Source organism: Erpetoichthys calabaricus, chromosome 10 (genome assembly GCF_900747795.2).
Source record: "Erpetoichthys calabaricus chromosome 10, fErpCal1.3, whole genome shotgun sequence".
Taxonomy (NCBI): Eukaryota; Metazoa; Chordata; class Cladistia; order Polypteriformes; family Polypteridae; genus Erpetoichthys; species Erpetoichthys calabaricus.
In genome coordinates, this window is record NC_041403.2 from 92,754,540 (window position 1) to 92,778,402 (window position 23,863).

At 39.2% G+C, this 23,863-nt stretch overlaps 1 protein-coding gene across 4 annotated transcripts in view; it reads left to right on the forward strand.

Annotated features, from left to right (window-relative positions):
• The window catches only part of ndrg3b (ndrg family member 3b), a 1,230,027-nt gene that overhangs the window by 62,760 nt on the left and 1,143,404 nt on the right, over positions 1–23,863 (forward strand). For all 4 annotated transcript variants that reach the window (XM_051932925.1, XM_028811611.2, XM_028811609.2 and 1 more), the window contains 6 exons: positions 16,929–17,034; positions 17,181–17,301; positions 18,730–18,792; positions 21,220–21,280; positions 23,049–23,135; positions 23,677–23,733. In XM_051932925.1, the coding sequence (XP_051788885.1) occupies positions 16,929–17,034; positions 17,181–17,301; positions 18,730–18,792; positions 21,220–21,280; positions 23,049–23,135; positions 23,677–23,733 (495 nt within the window). The remainder of the gene's footprint in view (positions 1–16,928; positions 17,035–17,180; positions 17,302–18,729; positions 18,793–21,219; positions 21,281–23,048; positions 23,136–23,676; positions 23,734–23,863) is intronic.

The following is a 23,863-nucleotide window of genomic DNA, read 5'->3' on the forward strand; positions in this document are numbered from 1 at the left end:
GGTGCCACTTTCAAATGGGTGTTTCAAAGTATGTATTAAATTAAGGTCTTAAAGGCTTAACCATAACCACACCTGTGAAATGGAGCCAATCTTTCATTAATTTATTGTACTTGATGTATTATTCACTGCAAAGCAAATTATTGTGAGCTTGAAGTCTGGAGTAGTTGCAAAGGAGTGGCACTTGAAATCCCAAGGTCATAGTTTGGTATTCCAGTCTCTTCTCTCACTGTGACCTTGAATTAGTTATATAAAAAAAATACTTCACCCAAAATTCAAAATTTCTTAATAATCTTCTAACTCTGAAAATGGCTATGGTGACAACAATATTTTTTTGTAGTATGCTTTTTTATTTTTGTTTTGTAAATTAGGCCTGAAGCCTTCACAGTGCGAGACAATGATCCAGACTTGCATTTTTTAAACCAAATCGTGAAATCTCAATACAACACATTTTCAAGGCCAGTCTTGTTAACAATGTTAACCTCCACATATACGTACGTATACCGACGACTAGCCAAGTATGGTTCATAGTTTTTAAAAAATAAAAAAAAGATCCCCAGCTGAAACCATGTTGAAACCCTAATCAGTTAAATACTATTGTTACAACTCCTTGGACCATTTGCAGGACCATAGTAGGCCTGTTTTTGAGATGGCGATTGAATGCTATGCGGACACACAAGACAAATGTAAACTATTGCATGAATAGAATTTTTTTGTTTTTAATTCACTAAAACTGGGTAAGTGTCCCATCTAGGATTAAGTCATACATTTAGTTCTGTTAGGATCCCTGTGACCCTATGGTGGACAAACCATGTAAGAAAATTGGAGGAATGGATATACTGATTAACTTGTTAGCGTAACGCCAAGAGGTGAACAATTATATATGTATTAACTGAAATATTCAGCACCATAGATGAGACAAGCCATTCTGTTGTCCTGATTAATCTGAAATTGACGTGGACAGCACAAACAAGTTAGCTCTAAGGCCATAATTTATTGTTAGACTTGGCAACGTGATATGAAGAGCTGAAATATTGACTTGCCAAACAGCACTGCAACTTTTCTGAAATACAGTAGATAGATAGATAGATAGATAATTAATCCCAAGGGGAAATTCACACACTCCAGCAGCAGCATACTGATACAAAAAAAACAATATTAAATTAAAGAGAAATAAAAATGTAGGTAAAAACAGACAATAACTTTGAATAATGTTAACGTTTACCCCCCCCCCGGGTGGAATTGGAGAGTCGCATAGTTTGGGGGAGGAACGATCTCCTCAGTCTGTCAGTGGAGCAGGACAGTGGCAGCAGTCTGTCGCTGAAGCTGCTCCTCTGTCTAGAGATGATACTGTTAGGTGTTCTTGCTGAAGTTGAATTAAGGTTATAAACACTTGAGATTTTTATGTTTCTTGGCATCTTTCATAATTTGCACCTAATTGTGACTGGCTTTTTTAATCTCTTCGTACCAGTTCTTGCTTTCCTGGGATGACTGATCCCACTGTCGGACAAAGTGGGCATTTCCCATTCTGCTGTGCTTTCAGTATCACACAAGGCCTGTTTACACAGCAGGTAACTTGGATGCAGAAATCAAACTTCATTCCCATCAGCATTCCTGAGAAAATGGCTTGATTTGAATTTAAGAGAAGCAGCCATTACTTCAAGAAAGGAACCTTAGCATCTAAATTCTTGTGCCAGAAGAAGTAATGCTTTTCCCTGTGAAGTTGCAAAGAGCACAGCAGGACGTTTAACACTGAGGAGAGAAAGCACAGCACACCACACACAAAGGATCCCATCTCTATGTATATACTGTATGTATAGTACCGTGCAAAAGTTTTAGGCAGGTGTGGAAAAAATGCTGTAAACAAAGAATGCTTTCAAAAATGGAAGTGTTAATCATTTATTTTCATCAATCAACAAAATGCAGTGAATGAACAAAAGAGAAATCTAAATCAAATCAATATTTGGTGTGACCACCCTTTGCCTTCAAAACCGCATCAATTCTTCTAGGCACACAGTTTCTGAAGGAACTCTGCTGGTAGGTTGTTCCAAACATCTTGGAGAACTAACCACAGATCTTCTGTGGATTTTGGCTTCCTCACATCCATCTGTCTCCATGTAATCCCAGACACACTCGATGATGTTGAGATCAGGGCTCTGTGGGGGCCATACCATCACTTCCAGACTTCTTGTTCTTCTTTACGCTGAAGATAGTTCTTAATGACTTTGGCTGTATGTTTGGGGTCGTTTTCCTGCTGCAGAATAAATTTGGGGCCAATCAAATGCCTCCCTGATATCATTGCATGATGGATAAGTATCTGCCTGTATTTCTCAGCATTGAGAACACCAATAATCCTGACAAAATCTCCAACTCCATTTGCAGAAATGCAGCCCCAAACGTTCAAGGAACCTCCACCATGCTTCACTGTTGCCTGCAGACACTCATTATTGTACTGCTCTCCAGCCCTTCGACGAACAAACTGCCTTCTGCTACAGCCAAATATTTCAAATTTTGACTCATCAGTCCAGAGCACCTGCTGCCATTTTTCTGCACCCCAGTTTCCTATGTTTTCGTGCATACTGAGTCGCTTGGCCTTGTTTCCACGTCGGAGGTATGGATTTTTGGCTGCAACTCTTCCATGAAGACCACTTCTGGCCAGACTTCTCCGGACAGTAGATGGCTGTACCTGGGTCTCACTGGTTTCTGCCAGTTCTGAGCTGATGGCACTGCTGGACATCTTCCGATTTCAAAGGGTAATAAGCTTGATGTGTCTTTGATCTGCTGCACTAAGTTTCCTTGGCCTACCACTGCGTCTACGATCCTCAATGTTGCCCGTTTCTTTGTGCTTTTTCAAAAGAGCTTGAACAGCACATCTTCAAACCCCAGTCTGCTTTGAAATCTTTGTCTGGGAGAGACCTTGCTGATGCGTATAACTACCTTGTGTCTTGTAACTGTGCTCAATTTTGCCATGACATGAAACTGTCTTCCACAACCTCACATTGGTAGCAGAGTTTGGCTGTTCCTCACCCAGTTTTAAGCCTCCTACACAGCTGTTTCTGTTTCAGTTAATGACTGTGTTTCAGCCTACGTGTGACATTGATGATCATTAGCACCTGTTTGGTATAATTGGTTGATCATACACCTGACTATAATCCTACAAAATCCCTGACTTTGTGCAAGTGTACCTATAAGAATTGAAGCTGGTTTGAAGGCAAAAGGTAGTAACACCAAATATTGATTTGATTTAGATTTTTCTTTTGTTTGCTCACTTTGCATTTTGTAAATTGATAACATTAAACAATCATTATTTATATTTCTGAAAGCATTTTCTTTACAGCATTTTTTCACACCTGCCTAAAACTTTTGCACAGTACTGTATACGTGTGTGTGTGTGTGTGTGTGTGTGTATATATATAATAATAATAATAATATATATATGGGCGAAACATGTGTCACATACTCTTTGCTTTATTTGACAGTAAAACTATGCAACATTCCACGATCTGCTTCTCGCAACTGAAAGAGGGCACCATGGCGGATATATATGTATATATGTGTGTAAGATCCTTATTCAATTTCTTAATTAACGTCATTGGCAAAACTGATCATTTGCTGAATTAAAATTCTCTTTCTGTTTCCTGAATTTATTTTACCGTCCCTGAGTTGACAAGTTTAAATCACTCACTTTTCCTATAGCAATATAGCATTAACAACCCCAGTGGATTTTGCCCCCAGTGATGTGTGCTTTTATTTTTTGATTTTTTCCCCCCTCTCCCCAATTCTGCCACCAACCCCCCCCACCCCCCCGAGTTTTTCCTGCAAGTTGGAGGACCTGATGCTGGCTGGATGCAGGTTAACGTCATACCCAGGATGGAGCAATTGTAGGTTAAGGGCTTTACTCAAGGACCCAACGGAGTGGAATCGCTTCTGGCGCTTACAGGATTCGAACCGTCAACCGTCCGATTGGGATTGACTAACGTGGTGCTAAGGTGTCACCCTTTACACAGCTGCCCTCGTGTCCTAATCTGGGATCTTGAGGTGGTTTATTGTGTGGTAGGCGTGGCAACATGCTGCATCAGCGCATGCTCCCAACTTCTCTCTCTCTCTCTCTCTCTCTCTCAGAGCAAGGAACTTCCCTGCAGTTGGCAAAATGCATTAATGTCAATGGGGAAGGAAGAACTGAACTATTTCTGAGTGGATAATAATGATGCAGTGGTCTTTGAAGTCACTGAGAGCTAGGAAAGCATTTGCCAACTATGCTGGACCGATTATTGTGGAGAAAAATGTGACCTAAGCTGCAAACAACAAAAGATTTCAGATTTCCTGGTTTTCTTGTTCTGCAAAAGCTGTAGTTGTATGCACTAACCTTATTTCAACTGTCATACCAAAATGTACATGCGCATTTGTAATTGCCTACCCTGCATGCATCCTGTTTGCAGGTGCTAGTCTGGGCCATTTACTTCCACTGTAGTAGCTTCAAGTGATCAAAATAAAATATAAACAACTAAATAAGCAAATATCTTGGATCAAAATTGTTACTCCTAACTGTGGAATAATTAACAGTAACTACCCTCCTAATGTTTCATCAGTAGCCATAGTTATAAATATTCATGTTCTGCCAAGACTGGGACATTTCATAAACAGCACGTCTTGTGATGTGCGTGACACTGAACTGCTAGCCTGTGTGGTCTGATCCCACAGAAGAGCTACTGTAGCACACGTTGCTGAAAAAAAATGAATGCTGGCCATGAGAGAAAGGTGTCTGAATATACAGTGCATTGCAACTTTCTGTGTATGGGCTTACATAGCTGCAGACTGATCAGAGTGCCCATGTTGACACCTATCCACCAATTAAAAAGTGCTTACAATGAGCACACAAGTATCAGAACTGGATCATAGGGCAATGGAAGAAGGTGGCCTGGTCTGACAAATTACTTTTTTATATGGCTTGGTGCATGTGTGTCATTTACTAGGGGAAGATACTGTAAGGCAGCAGGATGCACCATGGAAAGAAGGGAAGCTGGCAAAGGCTGTGTGATGCTCTAGACATTGTTCTGCTGGGAAACCTTTTGTCCTGGCATTCATGTGGATGTTACTTTGACACATATCATGGCAATGGTATTTCCTAATGGCAGTGGCCTATTTCGGCAGGATAATGTACCCTGCCACATTGAAACAAAAAAGAAATGGTTTGAGGAACATGACAAAGAGTTGAAGACTTGGCTTAGATATTCTCCAGATCTCAATCTGATTGAGCCATCTATGGGATGTTCTGGAAAAAATAAGTGTGATACATGGCAGCCCCATCATGCAACTTACAAGATTTAAAAGATCAGCTACTAAGTTGGAGTCGGATACTACAGGACATCTTCGGAGGTCAAGTGGAGTCCATGCCTTGAAGGTCAGAACTGTTTTGGCAGAATGAGCAGGACCTAAACAATATTAAGCAGGTGGTTTTAATGTTGTGGCTGATCAGTGTATATTATCTAGGAAGATAAAAATATAGGTAACTCATCCAGACTGTACCAGATTTACTCAAATACTGCAGCCCTAGTTTATCTAAGGTAGTGCTGGAACCCTTCATTTAGAATCTGATTTATTAATTCAGATCAGTCATGGACAAGACAGATTCTTTATAGATAGATAGATAGATATAGATAGATACTTTATTAATCCCAATGGGAAATTCACATTCTTCAGCAGCAGCATACTGATACAATAAATAATATTAAATTTAAAGAATGATAATAAGTTAAAAAAAAAAAAAAAAAAAACGGACAATAACTATGTATAATGTTAAATATTAACGTTTACCCCCCGGGTGGAATTAAAGAGTCGCATAGTTTGGGGGAGGAACGATCTCCTCAATCTGTCTATGGAGCAGGACAGTGACAGCAGTCTGTCGCTGAAGCTGCTCTTCTGTCTGGAGATGATACTATTTAGTGGATGCAGTGGATTCTCCATAATTGATAGGAGCCTGCTGAGCGTCCTTCGCTCTGCCACAGATGTTAAACTGTCTAGCTCCATGCCAACAATAGAGCCTGCCTTCCTCACCAGTTTGTCCAGGCGTGAGGCGTCTTTCCTCTTAATGCTGCCTCCCCAGCACACCACTGCGTAGAAGAGGGCGCTCGCCACAACTGTTTGATAGAACATCTGCAGCATCTTATTGCAGATGTTGAAGGAAGCCAGCCTTCTAAGGAAGTATAACTGGCTCTGTCCTTTCTTGCACAGCGCATCAGTATTGGCAGTCCAGTCTAATTTATCATCCAGCTGCACTCCCAGATATTTATAGGTCTGCACCATCTGCACACCGTCACCTTTGATGATCACTGGGTCTTATGAGGGGTCTGGGCCTCCTAAAATCCACCACCAGCTCCTTGGTTTTGCTGGTGTTTCAGGTGTAGGTGGTTTGAGTCGCACCATTTAACAAAGTCATTGATTAGGTCCCTATACTCCTCCTCCAGCCCATTCCTGATGCAGCCCACGATAGCAGTGTCATCAGCGAACTTTTGCACATGGCAGGACTCCGAGTTGTATTGGAAAGTCCGATGTATATAGGCTGAACAGGACCGCAGAAAGTACAGTCCCCTGTGGCGCTCCTGTGTTGCTGACCACAATGTCAGACGTACAGTTCCCAAGACGCACATACTGAGGTCTGTCTTTATCAACATGTGCAAAGCATCACACATGTCTATATTGACTACGATTATCCAAAATCTATTCAAAACAAAGCCTGAATTGTCTGTCTTGTGCCTGCCTCATCAGTAAATACTACGATACAGCCTTCCCAAAATGTATCTTATCTTATCAGCCTAAGGATCTTATTCTGCAATCCATAAACTACTACTTCGTTGTCTTTTGGCTGCTCCTGTAAGGAGCATCACAGCGGATCATCCGTTTCCATATTTTTTTGTCCTCTGAATCTTTGCTGTGTCATACCCACCACCTGCATGTCCTCTCTTCCCTCCGCCATAAACCTCCGATTAGGCTCTATCCTTACTATCCTTCTCCTTATATACCCAGCATCTCTCCTCAGCACATGTCCAAACCAACGCAATCTCGCTTCTCTGACTTTGTCTCCAAACCATTCAACCTGTTTTGTTCTGATGTACTCCTTTCTAATTCTGGCCATCCTCGTCACACCCAGTGCATATCTTAACATCTCTAACTCTGCCATCTCCAGCTCTGTCTCCTGTCTTTTTGTCAGTGCCACCGTCTCCAACTCGTATAACATAGCTGGTCTCACAATTGTCTCGGATACCAGCAAGAGTGAAAGGGAAGGTCTACATCTATCACAAATCACTCCTGGCACTCTTCTCCACCCACTCCCCCCTGCCTGCACTGCTTCCACACTCCATTTACTCTGTACTGTTGATCCCAAGTATTTAACTACTGACCTTCATTCCTCTCCAGGATTGCCTTAACCTGCTCCCTACTCTCATTACAGATCACAATGTCATCCGCAAACATCATGGTCCACAGGGACCCCTATCTAATCTTGCCTGTCAACCTATCCATCACCATTGCTCAAGAGCAGATCCCTGATGTAATCCCACCTCCACCTTGAATGCCACTCCTACTGCAGAACTTACCACTGTCACACTTCCCTCTTACATATCCTGTTTCACTCTTACATACCTCTCTGCCACTCCCAACGTCCTCATACAATACCACAACTCCTCTCTAGGCACCCTCTCATATGCTTTCTTCAAGTCCACAAACACACAATGCAGCTCTTTCTGGCATTCTCTATACTTCTCCATCAACACCCTCAGAATCTGTTTTGCCCCTTTCCTGGCATGAAACCATATTGCTGCTAATCATCACCACCCTTCTAAATCTAGCTTCCACTACTCTTTCCCATTACTTCATGCTGTGGCTGATCAATTGTATCCCTCTGTAGATACTATAGATCTGCACATCACCCTTATTCTTAAAAATTGGTACCAATAACCTTCCTCTCCATTCCTCAGTCATCCTCTCACTTTCCAAAATTGCATCAAACAATCTAGTTAAAAACTCCACTGTCATCTCTCCTAGACACCTCCATGCTTCCACAGGTATGTCATCTGGACCAACAGCCTTCCCATTCTTCACCCTCTTTTTTTAACTGTCCTTACTTCCTCCTTGCTAATCCATTGTACTTCCTGGTTTACTACTCCACATCATCCAACCTTCTCTCTCATTCTCCTCATTCCTCAACCTCTCAAGCTACTTTTTCCATCTGCTCAACACATTCTTCACGCTTGTGAGTATGTTTCCATCTTTATCCTTTATCACCCTAACCCACTGCTCATCTTTCCCAGCTTGGTCACTCTGCCTAGCCAATCGGTACAGGTTCTTTTCTCCCTCCTTAGTGTCCAACCTCTCATGCTACTCCTCATACACCTTATCTTTAGCCTTGCCACCTCTGTCTTCACCTTATGCCTTTACTCCTACTCCTGTCTACATTCTTCATCTCTCTGATCATCCCACTTCATTTTTGCCAATCTCTCTTCCTCTGTATGTATTCCTGTACTTCGCCATTCCACCACCAGGTTTCCTTCCTTTGCCCAAATGTCACACCAAGCGGCATTCTAGTTGTCTCCCTTACCATTTCTGCTGTAGTTGCCGCCAGGCTATCTGTTAACTCTTCACTGCCCCCCAGTGCCTGTCTTACCTCCTCCCTGAACTCAACCTTACAGTCTTCCTTTTTTAACTTCCACCATTTGATCCTTGGCTATGCCCTCACTCTCCTCCTCTTCCTCTTGATAGCCAACGTCATCCTACAGATCACCATCCTATGCTGCCTAACTATTCTTTCCCCTGCCACCACTTTGTAGTCTCCAATCTCCTTCAGACTGATTCTCCTGCATTGTGTGCATCTTCCTCCACTCATGTATGTCACCCTGTGTACCTCCCTCTTCTTAGAATACATATTTACCACAGCCAAGTCCATTCTTTTTGCAAAATCTACTATCATCTGACCACCTGCATTTCTCTCTTTGAAACCATACCTACCCGTCACCTCCTCATCCCCTCTGTTCCCTTCACCAACAGTCCATTGAAATCTGCTCCAATCACCACTCTCTGTCCCATGATTAAATCTAATTTTACCACCTACAGTAGTTATGGATAGCAGAATCAATATGTGGACAACAACACAGATTCTGCTATCCATGACTAGGTGGTAAAATTACATTTTGCCTAAAATAACAAAAATGTAATTTTACCTTTTGAAGAATGAGCCAAACTGTTTTTAAGAATTTGACAAGATTTTATTAATATTTTAAAACAATAACATGGGCTTCTGTTAAGATTTCTAATGTGCCTCCTGTGTGTTAAGATATATATTGGGCTTTTTGTTCATATAGCTCTTCAGGTTTTTTTATATGTGCATATTGATCTAAAGTATTGTTGGTTCTGTGTCTAGTTCATTATAATGCAATTCATAATGTAAGTTAAAAAATGCACATATTTACCTTTTTGTTGAATCACTATATACTGTAACTTTATTTACTACAGAAGCAAGTCAAATCTTCGCAAAAATACTGCTGTTAATGAATGGGTTAGACCAGCGTTTCCCAACCTCGATCCTGTGGCCCCCCTGTGGCTGCAGGTTTTTGTTCCAACCAGCTTCTGTTTTTAATTGGACTCCTGGGCTAATTAAGTGATGTGTTATTTCCCAAGTTCTGTGTTTTGGGAACAATATAAAAATTAGAAAACTAAGTTTGGTAAAAAAAAAATATATATATATATATATATATATATAAAATATATTCATGACATTCGTAGTCTGAATCACAATCTGATTGTATGGGTGGTTACCTACCAGGTAACGCTTGTGGTTGGTCAGCAAGTCGGCTAACATCCGCCACAGTGCCCTCTTTCAGTTGTGACAAGCAGATCATAGAATGGTTGAAAAATAGTTTTACTGTCAAATAATGCAAAGAGTACGCGACACGTGTTTCGCCCTAATTCTGCGCTCATCAGGCGTATACACTCACTGCATCCCCTCTCGGGAATCGAACCAGTATGTTAGCCGACTTGCTGACCAACCACAAGTGTTATCTGGTAGGTAACTTACCCATACAATCAGATTGTGATTGAGACTACGAATGCCATGAATGTAATTACAGTAATCCCTCCTCCATCATGGGGGTTGCGTTCCAGAGCCACCCGCGAAATAAGAAATCCGCGAAGTAGAAACCATATGTTTATATGGTTATTTTTATTATTGTCATGCTTGGGTCACAGATTTGCGCAGAAACACAGGAGGTTGTAGAGAGACAGGAACGTTATTCAAACACTGCAAACAAACATTTGTCTCTTTTTCAAAAGTTTAAACTGTGCTCCATGTACAAGACAGAGATGACAGTTCTGTCTCACAATTAAAAGAATGCAAACATATCTTCCTCTTCAAAGGAGTGCGTGTCAGGAGCACAGAATGTCACATAGATAGAGAAAACAATCTCTAGCAAACAAATCAATAGGGCTGTTTGGCTTTTAAGTATGCGAAGCACCGCGGCACAAAGCTGTTGAAGGCGGCAGCTCACACCCCCTCCGTCAGGAGCAGAGGGAGAGAGAGAGAGAGAGATAGACAGAGTTTGTTTTTCAGTCAAAAATCAATACGTGCCCTTCGAGCTTTTAGCAGCATGTCATTTCAGGAAGCAGCTACACAAAAGATAGCAACGTGAAGATAATCTTTCAGCATTTTTAGACGAGCGTCCGTATCGTGTAGGTGTGCGAACAGCCCCCCTGCTCAATCCCCATACAACAACAACATTTATTTATATAGCACATTTTCATACAAAAAGTAGCGTCAGGATCACAGATAGTCAGCGCAAGAGAGAGAGAAAAGTAAGCAATCTAGCTTCTCAGCCATCTGCCAATAGCGTCCCTTGTATGAAATCAACTGGGCAAACCAAATGAGGAAGCATGTACCAGAAATTAAAAGACCCATTGTCCACAGAAATCCGCGAACCAGCAAAAAATCCGCGATATATATTTAAATATGCTTACATATAAAATCCGCGATGGAGTGAAGCCGCGAAAGGCGAAGCACGATATAGCGAGGGATCACTGTACTCCAATCTACATACTAGCAAATGAACGAACCACACGCCGTAGCGCAACGTTAGGGGCTTTGCCTCTGGCGCTGACGTTCGAGGTTCGATTCCAGAGAGGGGATGCAGTGAGTGTGTACGCCTGATGAGCCCAGAATTAGGGTGAAACACGTGTCGCGTACTCTTTGCATTATTTGACAGTAAAACTATTTTCAACCATATATATGTGTATTTTTTTTTCTTTTTAACAATATTTTCATCTTGATTTTCATTCTGCTTTTCTAGGTGTTCTAATTGTTTAATTAATCCATTATTTCCTATTTAGTGGGTCTGATGCTAAAGTAGTTGCAGCCTTTGATTATTCAGTGTTGTTTGCCAGCGTGTCTCCTCTGCTCATTTTTACTTGTCATTAATAAGATACAACGAAGGGGAAAAACTGCACAGAGAAAGGGGAAAATATAATGAAATCAACAAAAGAGAGTAAAGCATTTAAATCTATAGTAAAAGCAGAAGTATTTCTAAATGTCTTATAAATGTAAAAATCATGCTGCTGTGCTTTTCTGAATGTAGAATAAAAGAAAAAAAATCACACTGATGTCATTTAATTAGCTGCTATCAGGTGTTGTCAATGATTAGGAATCTGGTTGGAACAAAAACCTGCAGTCATAGTGGGCCCCCAGGACCGAGGCTGGGAAACACTGGAATGGTTTGTGCGGTTGAAGAGGAAACTTGTTCAAATCCTAATATGTTCACTGTGCATCTGAAGAAGTCCCCAAATCAAAATGTATTGTGTAAAAGTGTTTTTTTTTTTTTTTTTTAATTTAAATGTAAATGTCCAATGTAAGTGCAAAAAGCTTCTTGATGTTCACCATGAGAAGTATGAAACAAAATATATGGTCAGAATTTTGCTTTCATTTTGCCTTTATTTTAATTTAAGGACAAAGGTCTTTGACCTGTGATTTTCGTGGTGACAAAAATACAATTTTACTTGTGTGTTGTACTTTTTGGGGCAATGCTAGTTCTGTTGTTAAATTCAGTTTTGTCCAAGCACAACAGTTTACCACTAGTAGAACACAGTGACTGCCAATATTCAATCCAACTAATAAGAAGTAGTTTCCTCTCTTAAATGAAAATCCTTGCTTAATCAAATTTGGTATTTATATAGTAAAAAATACTAATTTGACTAAAAAACCAGCAGCCACATATCAGATTATTTTAGACAATGTGTAGCTTTGGTTTGTGTCCCTAATCTCTTTTTTAACAAGAAGATCAGATGTAAAATTACTCTACAAAAGTTTAAAGTGTGGCATGTTTAAATTTGGGTGATAATGATGGTTATGTCTCAGATATACCGGTTTCTAAGTAGAGCCATGATGAAATCTAAAATGTTCATCCAGGATCCAGATTAAAAAATACACATGTTGCAAGTTTTGAGGGTAGCTCCACTGAATCTTAAAGGTTGCACCTGGGGTTTTCTTTTATGCTCATTTGCTTTACAGTTATAGCCTCACCATTTTGGTGCGTAGCAGCATGCAGCTGTGGTTATAGTGTTTCCCTTTCATTTATTTTGGAGAGTAGATCCTCTGCTGTTGACATTTTGATTCTGATGCTCTGCTTTTTTTTTTTTTTTGCAAAGTGCAATAAATTGTGTTACAAAACAAAAGTTTGACTGCTTGGGTTTTTATGTAGGTCTTCCCCAGAAGTGGGAATCCCCAGGTGAAGAAGGTTTAGTTTTGTAACCATTCTCCATCTGTTTATCAGTCTCCTGCATTGTTGAAAGCTGTAAAAATAGCAGAGGTATATCACAGCTGTTGAAATGATTAAACTTTTTAAGATATTCATAGTTCCTACATACTGTGGGTTAGAAAAAAATCATCTAAATGGAAAATGAGAATGACTTTTTCCATTGTATTGCCACACTCTTGTCTTTTCTAGTTTTCCATTTTTGGCCCAGGCTGGAGATGAGTTGTTTAGGGTTCAGGTGGTGTAGAATACAGAAGAGAACTAGAGCAGTGGCCAAAAAAAAAAACCTTTTGGAAAATGGTTTAGTGTTTAATAGTTCATATTTTGTGAACAAACAAACATAAAATTGGTAAATACATAAACAGTGACTTATATATAATGAAGGTGTGTATTAAATACATCTTGAAACATCTAGAATGGCAAAGGTTTTAGAGTGGGAGACTTTGTGTGACTAGTATGTGGATGATCGGTGATAAAATTTGGAAAATTATTTAGTTTTAGGTTGCAAAAGTAAAAAATGTGGATTCCACATATTCTACGTTCTTTCCAGCAATACAATTCTGTTCATTATCTGTGTGGTTATATATTTGTTAAAGCACTTTTTCACTATGTGAACAATAACTCTGTTTAATAACTTGATGTCTGTAATGCTGTTTATAGAAGCCTACTTGAAAGAACTTGGTCATGAGGTTGTTGGAAAAGGGTGTGGCGCTCCTGATATCTATGCAAAAGGATGAAGGTCCAAGTCATTAGAGTCCTAGTGCTTTGTGTCTTGCTATATGGTTGTGAGACATGGACCTGAGACACTGAGTTTCTTTGGGTTTGATTTTGGGTCCCGAATGGAGTCCTGAATGAGGCACATTACCTGTATTGTGAGGGAGCGTCAGTTAAGGCACGACGGCCATATGGCGCAATTCCTCAAGGGTGATCTGGCTCGCAGGATCCTAATTGTTGATGACCCGAGTGGCTGGATCAGGCCAAGGGGATGCCCACACAACACCTGGCTGTGCAGGATATAGGGTCTTTTCCAGAAAGTGGGACTGGACTGCGTGTCTGCCTAGAGGGTTGCAAACCAGGATCCCAACCTATTTTGTTGTGTGGTGGGTGCAGCAACGCACTGTACCAGTGCATTCTCCCCAACCTGACCTCACCTGGTAACTCTGTACTTCTGGAATTATCTCTGATAGGAAAAAGATATGTGTGGCACTGGGGAGAAAAGAAATTTCTTGTGTAGTTTGTGTGGGTTTTCAAAGTGACTGTTCTCATTTACTGAAATTAGGTCCTGCGTGTAGTGGGTGTCAGAAGCTGATGAAGGCGATTTTTGGAAAAAAAAAAAAAAAAAAGGGAAATTATTTCAAGTTATGACAATCATTTTAGCTGTGTGTTTGGTAATCTGCTGGAGCTTTTTTAAAATTTGTTTTTTTTTAGACTACTAAACCAGGTGATGAGGCTGAAATCTGAATAGACACCTTTACTGCATCTTAAACCTAAATGCAAAATGTCATGATAGCACATAATTTAAATATTATTCATAAACATTTTCACTTCGTGTTGCCTGATTTGTGACTTAAATGCACCATCAATGTGTAATTTTCCACAATGAACACCATTTTTCTTTTGCACACACTTGCCCCACACTTTTACAGAATTTCAGAACTGCATTACTTCAGAATATTATACAATTATGCCAAGATGATTCTTTCCTTATTATGAACTTTTATTTACATTATGCAAATGTGTCTACTTTTTTTGTCCCAGTCCAAGACCTCTGTGCGTAATGGAAAGAAAATACAGAAGTAACAGCAAATCTCTACATCTATACTGATTAATGTTAATGAATACTTTCATAATCTGGTCAATTTACCAAATTTTTTACCAGTTTTTGCATATTGTTTTATTTAAAATCTTTTATCTTTAATAACACCTTCAGCATTTCTGTATACTTTTATTTACTAGAGATGATTGTGGTTGAATAAAGAACAAGGATCCCAGTAAGGGTAATAGTGAATCAGAGCTGTTAGCATCATGCCTTAAAAAGCATAACAAAAAAAAAGCTGAAAGTTGTCATGCTAGCGTTTTGCTTCATTGCTTTGGATATCTGTGACAGTCGGAACAGTCTAACAGACTCACACTTGTTGTTCAAAGTGGCAGTGAGAATATTGGCAGTGCCTTCATTCAGTCATCTTGTTAACCAAGTGTTTAGTCTGGAGGGGTGAAAACGCAGCCACATTGTTCACAAATAAGTAATACTTAATTTTTTATTAAAAAAAATTAATATGCACAATTATGTAAAGAAATTATTTTAAAATAAGAGTTGATTTATGTAACTATACCCTGTGGGGTAGCATGGTGGCACAGTGGTAGCGCTGGTGACTTTGAACAATGAGACGGGGATTCATGTCCCAGGTCCTCCCTGTATGGAGTTTGCATGTTCTACCTGTGACTGCAAGGGTTTCCTCCAGGTGCTTGAGTTTCCTCCCACAGTCCAAAGACCTGCAAGGGAGGTGGACTGATGATGGTAAATTGTGTGTTCACTCTGTAATGGACTAGCATCCTGTCCAGAGATTGTTCCCGCCTTGCGCCCTGTGCTTGCTGGGATAGGCTCCAGCTACACTGTGAACAATGTCACTGTGCACTCACGAGGAAACAGCTGGAAAAACCAATAGTATATATGCAAATAACTTCAAAATAAAACATTTCTTAATTCTTCATTTAAAATTGTTTTCTGTGAGAAAGTCTATTCTTAGCTTAGATGTTGGGATAAGTCACATTATCATAATTAGATTAATTGCAGATAGTGGGGAAAAATATAAACACTTTTTTTTTTTTTAGCTGGAGTCTTCTCAATTACAGGGTGAGGCAGAAAGGACGGACGTCTTTGAAATGGCTAGAACTCACCACTAGGTGGAGTGACAGATGTGCGGTAGGTGCCGTTAGGTTCGCAAAGTCTTAGCATTTTTTTAGTTTCTTTTTAGTTGAAGCCATGTAGCCGTGGGCGATAGAACACTGCGTTTTTGCGAACGACTGTTTTGTCAAGAACAACCAATCTATTACCGCAGTTCAGTGTGAGTTTCGTTGCCATTTCAATATCCACAGAAATAAAGCTGTTCCCGCTCGTAACACTATCCTACGTTGGGTTAAAGCACTTCGTACACGAGGTACACTAATGAACAAAAGACCGCCGGGGGCTACACGAACGGCACGTACCCCTGAAAATGTGGAAAGCGTACGACTAGCCCTGCTGCACAGTCCAAGTCGATCTGCTCGGAAGTATTCTTCTGAACTTGGCCTCAGTAATCATTCGGAGCACTATATCGAGATGATAAACAGCTTCTTTTTACCTGAATTACGACGAAAACGTATTCCCATCCGGCGTGTGTGGTTTCAACAGGATGGGGCGACAGCCCACACAGCTAGAGCATCAATGGATGTTATTCACCCTCTCTTCCCTGGTCACCTCATTTCCAGGTTTGGTGACATTCATTGGCCTCCTCGGTCCCCTGACTTATCCATGTGCGATTATTTCTTGTGGGGTCACCTCAAGGCACATGTATACGAGCATAAGCCCCGTACATTGGAGGAACTGAAGGAAGCCATTCGCGTGGAAATCGCCCAAATCGACAGAGCGATGTTGAAAAGAGTGGAGGGCAACTTCCATGAACACTTTCAGAAATGCATCAGTGATAACGGACACCACATGGGAGATGTTGTTTTCCACACTTGATTTTGTCAAATGCTATTTCAATATGAACTCAAATCGTTCAATAAATTTCTTTGTAAGAAAAAATTAACAATTTTGTGATTTTGTAAACAACGTCCGCCCTTTCTGCCTCACCCTGTATGACTTAATTTGCTTGAATTTAATCCTTAGAATTTAAGACTTGACTTGAAACTGGAAGGTCAGGACTTGAAGCTCACTTGAGGCTTGCATATGGACTTAGTCCTATCTCAGTTTCATTGTGTAAGCTTAAATGGGTGAATTGACTATGCTAGACAGTAGTGTAAAGCAGGGGATAGCATGGGCTAATTTTCTACTAATCTGAGTTTATGAATATCCCCAACACATGCACTGTTTTCATTTGAAAATAAGAGAACTGGAAATAACTCCAAGTGTGTGTGTGTTTTCTTTCCCTCTTCTTACAGGAACATGACATTGAGACACCATATGGGGTACTTCATGTTACTATGCGGGGAACTCCAAAGGGAAACCGGCCTGTCATCCTCACATACCACGATATCGGACTTAATCGTGAGTAAATGACGCACCAGTAGGTCTTTTCCTTTATACACACGATGAGCTGCTTAAAACAAAATGTTAAATGTTTTCATCAGTTTTAAGACTTTCATAAAAAAAATACTGTACACAGACTTCTTATTATACATTTTTTTCCATAGATAAATCCTGCTTTAACACATTGTTTAATTATGAAGATATGCAGGAAATAACACAGCACTTTGCGGTAGTACATGTAGATGCTCCTGGACAGCAAGAAGGCGCACCTGCATTTCCTACAGGGTGAGTGTTTCACTAGTATGTACTACCCAACATTCATTCTGTATTTTTCTGTGTTTTGGATTTTTTACTGAGTGGTATGGTCCTGCTTTCACAGCATCATTGTGATATGTCAGTCATGGTAGTAATGTGTGTTTTGCCATGAACTCTCACCACAATCCACCCAGTTTGCACATTTGCACTGTGATAACTGCCAGCGGTCAGCCACAAATCTGCAGTGTCTGAACAAAGTATAACAAATCAAAAATTGCCATGCTCTTGTGAGCAGGGACTGCTTCTAAGAACTGCAAGGTGGAGAACTTACTAGTGACGTCAACTAAGCTCGATCTCTGTCTCTTTCTCTGTGCTGACCATTCTGCCCAGCACTGCCATATAATGTGCCAATGTGTTTTTATTCACTGGTGATACACAACTCATTACTTGATGGGTGGGAAACAGCTATCGTGGTACTCTGTATGACTGGCAGCCATTGTGCCCAGACATATGGGACCAAGGTATAGGTGAAAGGATAGTTGAGGCCTTTGAATCTGAGGAATCGGTGATCCCACGAACCTCAAGCAAAATCCAGTTACTGATTAGGATTAGTCAGTCTATAGGTTTGAGTATTTGCAAATAGAAGTCTTTCATGACATTAACGGGTTCACAAACAGATGAGCATAGAAATCTGGGTTTATTTACAAATTTTGGATGAAACACCAAGGTCAGAACAACTGCAATATACTGTATATGCTGTAAGTATACTGAACCATAAGGAATTAAGGAAAAGGCAGGGTCATATTACAAAGGACACACACTTTAGTTCTACATATAAACTTAGCTTTGCAACTTATGCAAGGTTTGGTTATTTAGTGATTTCATTTATTTGTTTTAATACAGCTTTGCATTTTTACAAAAAAATATTTTTATTCCAAAGTAATTTACAGAATTCAAACAATTACTTGCTTACTTAGTGTGTTAGCCAGACTGTTGCTCAGTTTGCTTAAATGTATGGCTTGCAGCAATCATACTTTCATGTAATATCAGGTAGACTATCTGTAAATGCTTTAGGGATATTCGTAAATACAATGTTTTTTTCTTAATTCTTGAATGAGTGTTGCAAAAAGTGTGATTTCAAAGCAGTGGATGTACTTTTAATGTATAACCAGGTAGCAATTTTGGGAAGCATTATCTGAAATAAATTTCGTGATTTGTGTTGATTATGTGGATTTTTCTACAGTTGTTTTTATAGAACCTTCCACTAAAATGACTTCATGTTCAACTTGTAAATTATTGACGACAATATATTACACATCAGTAGATTCGCTTGTTTGAGTGCATCATAACTTTAGCTTGTTAAAGAAGTAAAGCAGTTGGAAAATGTGTCATGCCTTAACCATTATAGTATATTCATTTTTGTGCATTGGCTTATTTTATTTTTTTATTCCCCTACAGGTATCAGTACCCATCTATGGATGACTTGGCTGATATGTTGCCTTTTGTTTTAACACACCTAAAGTGAGTCACTTGGGTTACTTAATAAACAGCCACAGCAATGTAGAATTTGTTGAAATTACATTTAGCATATTACCCATTGATTCTATATTTAATGTATTAATGCAAAGATTGTTATCTTGTATCTATCTGTCTGTGCTTTCAAAACAAACATGGAACAAGAGAATTTGGGCCCATTCAAACTCTGATTTCATAATGATTATACAAAATATTTTCCACAAGCGATGGGCTAACAAATGACTATGTCTATAATTTAAAACATTGACATGACTGTTGTTGCTAAACTGCCTCTGGAATTTGTGAAATTTCTACTATTGTGAGCAGCCTACATCCACCTTCAAGGGATTAGAGATGAGAGTGTTAGGCCGGAGTTATACTTCACGCGACGCGACACATGCTGCAGCGGATGCTCCTGCTATACAAGCGTTGAAGTGTTTATACTTGCACGCGTACTTTACGTAAATCTGGAGGAATCTGCCAGGTGTCAGTGCGAGATATTATCACGGTGAGAACATGTTCGGCTTCTCTGTGTTGTGAATTGCCTAGAACACCCATTAAATTCCGATGACACCTTACTGCAATATCTCTGAAAAGGATGTTTATTGATTAAGTCCAGGGATGTGTCCATTCCAGCAAACATTGGGCATGAGTGAGAAACAATCCCTGGACGATGCAAGGTGAATACAAGCACACACATACACTAGCGTCATTTTAGCAGCACCAAATCCCCAAATCTGCATATCTTTGGAAGGAAACTGGAGTACACTGAGGAAACCCAGCAGGAAAACATGTAAACTCCAGGGAGGGAATATCAACGACGTGACTCCCTGCAAGACGGCAGCGCTAACGCTCCGCCACTGTGTCACCCCATGTGTGTAATTATTAACAGTATTCATTATTTAAACGAAATTACCAATTTAATATACATAATTTAATGCTTTTCATCATGAAAGTGATATCAAGTATAAATCTAAGGATTCTAAATGTGCAGAGAGTTGGAATATCATACATTTAATGTGCGCAGTTTGGTGATCTATTTCTGGCGATTCGCTGCTGTCAAGAGCAGAGGAAGCCCTAGAAAAAAAGATGGCACAGAAGACGGTATGTGAGAATTTTAAAACGTATCGTGTCATTACTATTGGGAATATGCGACGCTTGAATATAAAAGCACCACGAATACATCTGTATGTCGGCATTTTGCTTCACCACATCGAACCATTTGTCAAATATCAAAGCGTGCACACCGATCTCGCAGGATCCGCAAAGCGGCTTTCTGTCACATGTAGATAGTAAACAGAGACTCTGACGTCACATTCCAACTTTTATCACACTGTGCCCCCCGACTTTTTGCTGGTACTGCAACTCACGCACGCATCGCGTTAATTTCTGAGGACCTGCTCAGAGGATGCATCAAATGAACGCTCAGAACACGTGGCGGCAATGATGCGGGCGCGTACGCGTTCTGAGCGTGAAGTATAAATGAGCCCTTAAGTGTCATGTGTTGCTCTCCTATTCTGATTTTAGCAGTAGAGGAATGAAGTTTATGTCTACAGACTCTGATTTCACTTGCTGTTAGTTAGGTTTTCAAGAACAACAGAGTTACCTCTTCTTGTTTCTGTTGCTTATCCAAGATAAGTGTTCTGTTATACTAAGAAGTATATAAATACAGTAGTATATAAATAAAATGTAGTATTATTATTAGCAGTAGAAAAATGTTACATGGATAGGAAAATCATCCTTCGCTGTGTCTCTCACAAATGAAATGGTATACGTATGGAGCACTCTTGCAGTGAAGGGTAATGCGAGCTCTATAAGGGTAACGGTTATATTTTCCTGTCACAGAGAAGGGCTGTGTCTTTGAAGGGGGTTGCGGAGTGGGATGGCAGAAGTTAGTGATTGTGCACAAGGATACTGTCCATCTGCAGAGCACTCATGATCAGCCAGTGGTTTGATTATACTTTTTCCCATATGCTGTAACCTGAAACCAACTTAAACACTTTTGGAGAAAAATAGTTGTACATTCCTGATGCATCATGAGAGCATGTAAGGCAGTATGCCACATCATACTAGCTGTTCTGACAGAATGTGTTGGTCTGGTACAGTTGTTTCCACCTTTTTGGTCATTACCTGGAAACTTTTGTGGTAATGAAATTATAAAACCAGAGCAAATTCCCCTCCCCATGACATCACAGACTACATTTTAGGTAGAAGAAAACTAGGAACAATGCATTTTCAGTAGCAGGGTAATGAGTACAAATACTTGTTTAAAATCTAACTGTTTAGTTAATTGCTGATAAAATCCACATAACATTGTGTAACACTGTTTTTGCTTTGGCAATATTTTTTTAGCAAAATAAATGTGCACTTATGTGAACCAAAAACTATTTTGTCTATAATTCTATTTGACTAATTTTTCTTTCTTTCTTGCAGTTTGAACAGTGTAATTGGGATTGGAGTTGGAGCTGGAGCTTACATTTTAGCTAGACTTGCAGTAAGTAGAAAGATTTGCACCTTTGCTTTGAGAGTCCACTGAATATAAAGTATAGCTAAATACACAAATAAACAAAACCTTAGTTCAAAAAAAAGCTACAAAATAGCTGTTAATGTGTCAAGAGGTGTATTTGTGTGGCTGCCTCCCAGCTCCAGGTTCCTGAGCTCAAATCCCAACCTGCATGTTTTTTGTGTAGAATTTCCATTTTGTTCTATGTTCGAGTTTAGTTAAATTAAACTTTTTTTGTTGTGTGCATAATTTAATGAGCTTTCTACTTGGACATCTCCCACAGGTTATTGACAGTACAAATATATACCGACAATGAATAAAACACCACACATTAGATACAACATCAAGCAAGTCATTTAAGAACACACATCAAGTACAGTCATGCAGCTGTTGTGTCCCACAGATAGAAACTGTTCAAGAATCAAGTGCTGCAAGAACTTAAAATGTAGTGTTTTTGCAGATTTTTGTGGGTATTCAATTAATCTAAGGCACACATTTAATTAATAAGAGACTCCGCATGACCTGGTCAGTCATATGAATGCAGTAGTGTTTGTGTGTATGCGCTGCAATGGACTGATATTCTCTCCGAGACCAGAAGTTGTATTCTGCCCAGTGTTGCTAGGATAGGCTCCAGGCCTGTGACCTTGGATGGGATAAGCTGATTAGAATGTGAATAAAAGGAAAGGTGCATCTGTTTTCCTTTTAAAATCAAGCTAGTAGAATGCAACCCCACCGCTTTTAAGTTATTGGGTAACTGATGTTCTATACCATTTGAAATTGGAAAAAATCAAATTCTCACTTAGAGGATCTGTTCAAAACTTTTTAAAAAATATGACAGTATCTAATCAATAACATTTTAGAATAAGCTTCTATATCAGGAAAAAGGATACTCTTCCTTCCTTTGCTGCTTTTAAAGATTAACTTTGGTTGTTGGCTCGCCTCTCATTTTTTTCTTGGATGGGGGTTAAATTTTGGTTTATTTGCTTCTTAAAAAAAAAAAAAGTTAAGCTAATTTAGATATTGATAACTGCACTGACATTATTATGGCATGTTTAAAATCATGTCAGAAGTAGATTAGAAAAAAATGGGTAATGTAGATATGGGATTAGTAAAGAAATCCAGTGAGATTTCCCCACAATGGACTACTGCCCTGTCCTTCCTTTGTTTCCTATACAAAACTGAATTGAATTGGTCCAATGTGGACATAATCATTACAAAATTATTTAAAAAAAAAAAAAAAATACAAGACTACTGTATTTCATCATTCTTTGTCAGTCATTTTAAATAAATTTTAGTGGATTTCACTTTTAAGCAACCTGTACCACCTCAAGTTACTATTAATATAATTTATAAGCTTAACAGCCATTTTTGATTATTGAATATTTTAATACCTTTACCAAATGGTAATTTTAACTGAAAAACTTTTGAAATATTTCAGTTTGTACAGTTTACAGTAAATAGCAAATTATAACCATGTTCATAAGACTGGACAGCACATAATGCACAGGAAAATATTTAGTGATCAGATTGATGATGTATATTTGTAGTTTGTCTCCATAGTTGAGCAATGTTGTTAGCAAGTTAATGTCAAAATATACTTTTGCCGAGCTTAAACAATATTTCCATTTTCTACAAGTCAGTGTAAGCTACTGTAGCTACCTGGAGAGTAGACCAAGTAGTAAAATAAGTGATAATTAGAAACAGCCTGGAAGAGAGAGAGAAAAATATAATTTTAAGATTTTTTTTTTCCTCCTGTCAGTTGACTAATCCAGAATTGGTTGAGGCTTTGGTGCTTATCAACGTTGACCCTTGTGCGAAGGGCTGGATTGACTGGGCAGCATCAAAGGTACTGTCTTACTGCAACTGTTTGATATACATGGTATGCTTAAATTCTAAAGTGATAAATGATCTTTTTTTTTTTTTTGGATAACAACTGAAATCTGTTAAATGTAACTACAACTTAACTTTATTAATTCTTGTAACATTTATTTAATACTGTTATCACAATGCTTTGTGCATTTGTGGGTTTTCTGCCTAGAAGCTTGAGGTACTCTGTTAGAAATAGAAGAACAAATTGCTTTCCATAACTTAGTGATCAGTAACACTTCTAAAAACGTAATGGTTTTACAGTGTTTAAATCCAAAAGTAACAGGAGAAAAGCACATGCATATGGAATTTTTTTTTTTTTTTAACGTGAAACATATAATAATGCTAGTTTACATTCACTGCATATGATACTCTACTTCATCACCAATACCAATATGATGAAACTACTTTGCATGTTACCATGCTAATGGGAAGGCTTAACTCTGTGTGGTTAGTGCCATTTGACTGATTCTTAGAGAGTCTTCTTACTAAAGTTAAGTTTTATTGCTTTGGCTTTGCAGGTTTCTGGATGGACAACCAATTTGGTTGATCTTGTGCTTGCTCATCACTTTGGCCATGTAAGTAGATAGTTATTGCATGATTATATTAATAATTTCTGTCTTGCATCATGCTCACTACTTGTTTTGTTTTTAAATTTGATTCACCATCATCATCACCATCATACTTTATGCTATGATAAATTTCATA